The sequence below is a fragment of the Hibiscus syriacus genome, unplaced genomic scaffold (assembly GCF_006381635.1).
Source record: "Hibiscus syriacus cultivar Baekdansim isolate YM2019G1 unplaced genomic scaffold, ASM638163v2 tig00110330_pilon, whole genome shotgun sequence".
Classification (NCBI taxonomy): Eukaryota; Viridiplantae; Streptophyta; class Magnoliopsida; order Malvales; family Malvaceae; genus Hibiscus; species Hibiscus syriacus.
In genome coordinates, this window is record NW_024062686.1 from 1,515,366 (window position 1) to 1,520,748 (window position 5,383).

The 5,383-nt window shown below is 33.5% G+C and overlaps 1 protein-coding gene across 1 annotated transcript; it reads left to right on the plus strand.

The window, feature by feature from the left end:
- Nucleotides 1-3,056: 3,056 nt before the first annotated feature.
- On the plus strand, nt 3,057-5,087 carry LOC120118910 (probable trehalose-phosphate phosphatase I). The gene is made up of 9 exons (XM_039138825.1): nt 3,057-3,075; nt 3,161-3,396; nt 3,489-3,629; nt 3,707-3,778; nt 3,863-4,009; nt 4,082-4,183; nt 4,262-4,409; nt 4,615-4,685; nt 4,782-5,087. The coding sequence occupies exons 1-9, from the start codon at nt 3,072-3,074 to the stop codon at nt 4,941-4,943; spliced, it is 1,083 nt and encodes a 360-aa protein (XP_038994756.1). The 5' UTR covers nt 3,057-3,071; the 3' UTR covers nt 4,944-5,087.
- Nucleotides 5,088-5,383: the final 296 nt, after the last annotated feature.

Genomic DNA, 5,383 nt, shown 5'->3' on the forward strand with positions numbered 1-5,383 from the left:
GTCACAATATCATATCATCATCATGGGTTTTGTAATTTTTATTTTAAAAAATTTATAATGCTACTTATTAGTTTTTAAAAAGACTAAAAGTATATTTTTTTATCAAGTTAATGGATTATAAAATAATATATATTTTAAATGTTTTTAATCATTTGTCATTAAACATTCAATCACCCTGCTGCAGTTATTGGTATTTGAACCTGTGATCTCCAGAAACAATAACATTTTCTTTAAGTTGATTCATGCACTAAAATGTTATTATTGCGTAAAGAAAGTGGTGGCATGGAAAATGTAAGAAGAAATTAAATAATTTGATATTTGGAGCGGAAGTTTGTTGGTTCTGCCATAAAAATGAAAAATGTTTTCTTTGTTAAAGGAGTGCGAATATAAAATGCAATACCTGAAATCTGAATTTAAAACCTATGATCGCGTTTCAGTGTTCGCTGCTGGTTTTGGTGAACAAGGTAGGTTCTGTCGTTAGTTTTGAAATTGCATACAAGTGGCCTTTGAGGAGCCAATAGGGATGGTCAAAATACCTTAATATGGGTCCCGACCGATCCGATTCTATAGTGGCAGATTTTTTTTAAAATTAGGAATCGGGTTGCGGTGGAACGGAGTCGGGTTTAAGGTGAGAAAACGATCCGATCTGGTATAAATTATTAATTTATCTTTATATATATATATAATATTTAAAACTATACGGATTTTTATTTGTATATTATCAAAAATATATTCTTTAACTATTAAAAATATACAAATATTATTTTAATAGTTTAAAATATAATATATTATTATAAATATATTACTATAAAATATACTATTTTAATTATTTTAAAATATTAATATATTTGGATCGAATCGGAGTCAAGATTTTAATATAAAATTCTGAACATATTGCTCCGAGAATAGTTCTAAATGCATCAACAATCTACCCTAAAAGGGATCTAACTATGAAAGGACGTCAACCTTTCTTGTTCGGAAGATGCACCGTCATGAATATAACACAAGATGTCAAACTATCATAATGATAGGAAAAAAACGTATTATAAAATGAAGGAACAAACATGTAATAAAATCAAACAAAAATTAAATTTACCTCCTAATTATTAATTGAATATGATCTTAGGAGTTCATTGGACAACAAATTATTAAAATAAAATATAAAATTATAACATTAATTATTATAGTAAATTTTAAAACCCTACCAACTACTTACCTTAAAATAAGCTTTCATACTTAATATTTAAATTTTAAAAAAATAATTTTAATAGAAGGGATTATAATTTCTTATTAATAATATAGAAAGACGGAGCTATATAAGGAGTGGGAGGGGATCTTGTCCCTTCTAAATTTTTTAGTTTAATAGTATTTTAAGTCCTTATTAGTTTAAATTTAAGTAAAATTCGACTCTCACCCCAATTTTTAGATTAAATACATAATAAGTCCTTATTATTTCGAATTTAAATACCTTGCTCATCCCAATATTTGATTATGGTTCTGTCCCTGATAATATATACTAAATTATATTAAATCCCGGATAAAAATTTGGTATTCGATCTATTAATCACTGGTATTTAACATTCAAACAAACAATTTTTTTGAATTAATACTCGATATTCGATTTATTAATTTATTAATCCAGATCAGGTACTGTAGAGGTTAGGGCGACCCTCCCAACCTAGTTCGCTCTATTTACAAACGCGAAGATTCGAACCCCTAACCCTATTTAAGGAATATAGTGTATCATTCCACTAAATCAACTGATTGTTGGTTCAAACAAACAATTCGATTACAACATAAATGATATGATACTAAAAATTTAAGAATTTAACTGCGATATTTTAAAATTTAAGTATCATATGTAAAATATGAGTCATAATTTGAGTACAAATGTGCATTTAACCCTAGTTTCATTTTAACTTTGGAGGACAAGTTGGTGGAGGGTAAAGGGAATACATCTCTCGTAATCTCTTGTAGGAGTAGGTATGGGTCGAGTTGTGTCGGCTTTTTGGTTAATCTGACATGAATATTATACGTCCCTTACTCGATTTACCCTTTTGAGATAAAACTTGAATCTGATCTAATCTGACTTGAAAGTTATATATCTTTCAGTCGATTAGATTCTGACCTGAATATTATACACCCTTTACTCGACCCATCCTTTTGAGATAAAACTTGAACCCAACCCGATCTAACTCGATCCGAAATATAATATTTATAAAAAATATTACTTTTATTCAATGAAAAATAGAGATTTAATTACAAAATAATATATAGAAGAATCTTATTGTAATTATCCCTAAATATATAAAGTGAAATTATATTTTTTTCGTCGGGTCGGATAGAGGCATCCCATTATTTTAAAAAATTGTTAAATTTAATTTAATTTGTTGAGAAAAAGAAAGAAAAAAAATGAATTTGTTTACATACCCATTATTTTTTAAAAAAAAATTAGAATTTTAGACTTCTATTTTTAAATTCCAGATCCTTCGCATGTCGGGTTAGACATTTTTAACTCTAAATTCAAATTGGATCCAATTGTAACATAATTCTTAAAATATCCAACCCAGTCCAACCTGAAGATTATTTTAAGAAAATCTGACCTAATAAAATCGGGTCGGACCAGAATCCATCGGATTCGGTCCGGTGCCATCCTAATCCCATGGGTATATTACATATAAGTTGACACTACACGTGGCAGAAACCCACATGACATGAGTGATCCTGAGAAATGTCGTCATGTGGCACAACCGCCAGCAGAGCAAAACCACCCAGTTCTCTATCAGGATTTTGGCTGGAGATTCTGGGACCCACCAAACATTTTTATTTATTTATTTATTTTTTTTGTGTGAAAGAGTTTCATTTCGTTCGTTAGTGGTCTGGTTTCTGCTATAAAATCAGCTTCAACTCCTTCAGTCTCTCTCACATACATTCTCTTCAACTCCTCTCTTCATTTCGTCCTCGGGACTTTCTTCTCTCTCTCTCTCTGTCTTCAGCTCTGTTCTTATTCATCAACACCCAAAAAATTTTCGAGTTTTAGGTGTTCTAAGTAACTACCTTAATTTCCAAAAATGGGTAAGTTTTGGTTTTTCTTGTGGCCTTTGGATATGCTCAGCGTTACTAAACATGTCTAAATGTGGGCTGTTGTTGTTCCTTGTAGTGAGTTTCATCGAAGAACGACCAGAGAACATCACCGCCGGTCAGAATGTGGCATCTGATACGAAATCAGCACAAAAGCCGCCTGCTTTCCTCTCCATTTCACGCAACAGATTGCTTCAGAACCTCGAGATCAATGAGGGGGCAAGGGTGAATGCATGGGTCGATGCTATGAGAGCTTCTTCCTCGATTCACATCAAATCCACACTTTCCATTGCTGACCATGAAGGTTCCTGGAATGTTAGTCCTAAGCTCTTTCAAGCCTCCAACAAAAATGAGTAAAAAAAAGGCAATAGAGATTCTGACTTTTTTTGCTGGATGAAATTGTTTAGCTGGACCATCCATCCGCACTGGAGATGTTCGAGCAGATAATTGATGCCTCGAAAGGGAAACAAATAGTAATGTTCTTAGACTACGATGGCACTCTTTCGCCAATTGTACCCGATCCAGACCGAGCTTTCATGTCCAAGAAGGTCAGCTACTTGCTCATATCAATGGCATAAAATTTCTGGGTATTTTTAATCCAATCACCCTGTCTTGCGTACAACAGATGAGAAGGACCGTGAGAAAGCTAGCCAAATGTTTCCCTACGGCTATAGTGAGTGGTAGATGCAGGGACAAGGTACATTTTCAGGTCTTGATCATGATCCTCTCACTCCATTTACTGTTTTTTCCCCTTACCCTCTCTTGTTTTTGAAAACTGTAGGTCTTTAACTTTGTCAAATTAGCTGAGCTATACTACGCCGGAAGCCATGGAATGGACATTAAGGGCCCTGAAAATCATTCCAAATCTAACAATGAAACCGAACTACTTTTCCAACCGGCTAGTGAATTCCTTCCAATGATCGATGAGGTAATTGGCGAACACTCATTGGAAACCAAAAGCATATACCTTAAATGATTTGACATTTTTTTCCATTTGCAGGTTCACAAGCAACTGGTCGAGACCACAAAATCAACTCCAGGAGCTAAAGTGGAGAACAACAAATTTTGCCTCTCGGTACACTTCCGTTGCGTAGAAGAGAAGGTAAAGACTCGATAGCAGAGTAAAAATCATCAAAAGTTGATACTATCAACCATCTAATTTGTTGGGATTGGGACACAGAAATGGAGTGAACTGGCACAGCAGGTTAAGTCTGTGTTAAAAGACTACCCCAAGCTTCGGCTAACACAAGGCAGAAAGGTTCTGGAAATCCGTCCCACGATCAAATGGGACAAAGGGAAAGCCCTCGAGTTTTTGTTGGAATCTCCCGGTAAGTTCCATTACTTAAAAGTAGTCAAATTATTCTTTATTAAATGTGATTTGATCCTTAAACGTGTGCACTTCGTGTCTGCGCTTTCAATATTATATAATTGGAGTGGCCAAGTAGCAGCAGCCACACCAAAACATGATGTCATATTCTTTGATCATATCACCAAGTGCTGATACTAATATTGTTATGGATGTGTTTGCCATAGGATTCGCTAACTCTGTCGATGTTTTCCCGGTTTACATCGGAGATGACCGAACGGATGAAGATGCATTCAAGGTAAAATCAAACCCGAAACTTGGTCTTTTTGTCCTTATCATCGAACAAGTTGATCTTTGACGCTGATAATACTTTTTGGTTTTCGTTGTTGTTTAGATACTGAGAGATAGAGGACAAGGTTTTGGTATTCTTGTATCCAAGTTCCCCAAAGACACCAATGCATCATATTCTTTACAAGAACCGGATGAGGTCATGAATTTTTTGCAACGTTTGGTTGATCGGAAAGAATCATCTATAAGAGCTCAATCGAAGATGTAAGAGAAGAAGAACATTTGGAAAAACATGTATTGTGCACTCTAACCAGAGTTATGAAAGGGATGGGATTAAAGTAGTAAATTGTTGTTTAAGATAATGATTATAGATAATTGGATCTTCTGAGGTTGAAAGCTTTGTACATCTTTGTAACTAGTCGGATAAATGTCGTACAAGTGTATTTCTCTAAAAATATTAATATATTTATTTTCAATTTTAATGATCATACTTATATATATTTAGGGTAAATAACAAATTTGATCGCTGAATTTTACTCTCTCTCCTATTTTGCTCACTGAACTTTAAAAGTTTTCAATTTCTTCACCGAACTTTATACAGTGGGTCTTTTTGGTCACTGAACTTTACTCTCTCTTCTATTTTGGTCACTCCATCATTAAATAATTAACGGTGCTAAAAACGATGTCGGTTTAAACAAACAAAATTTT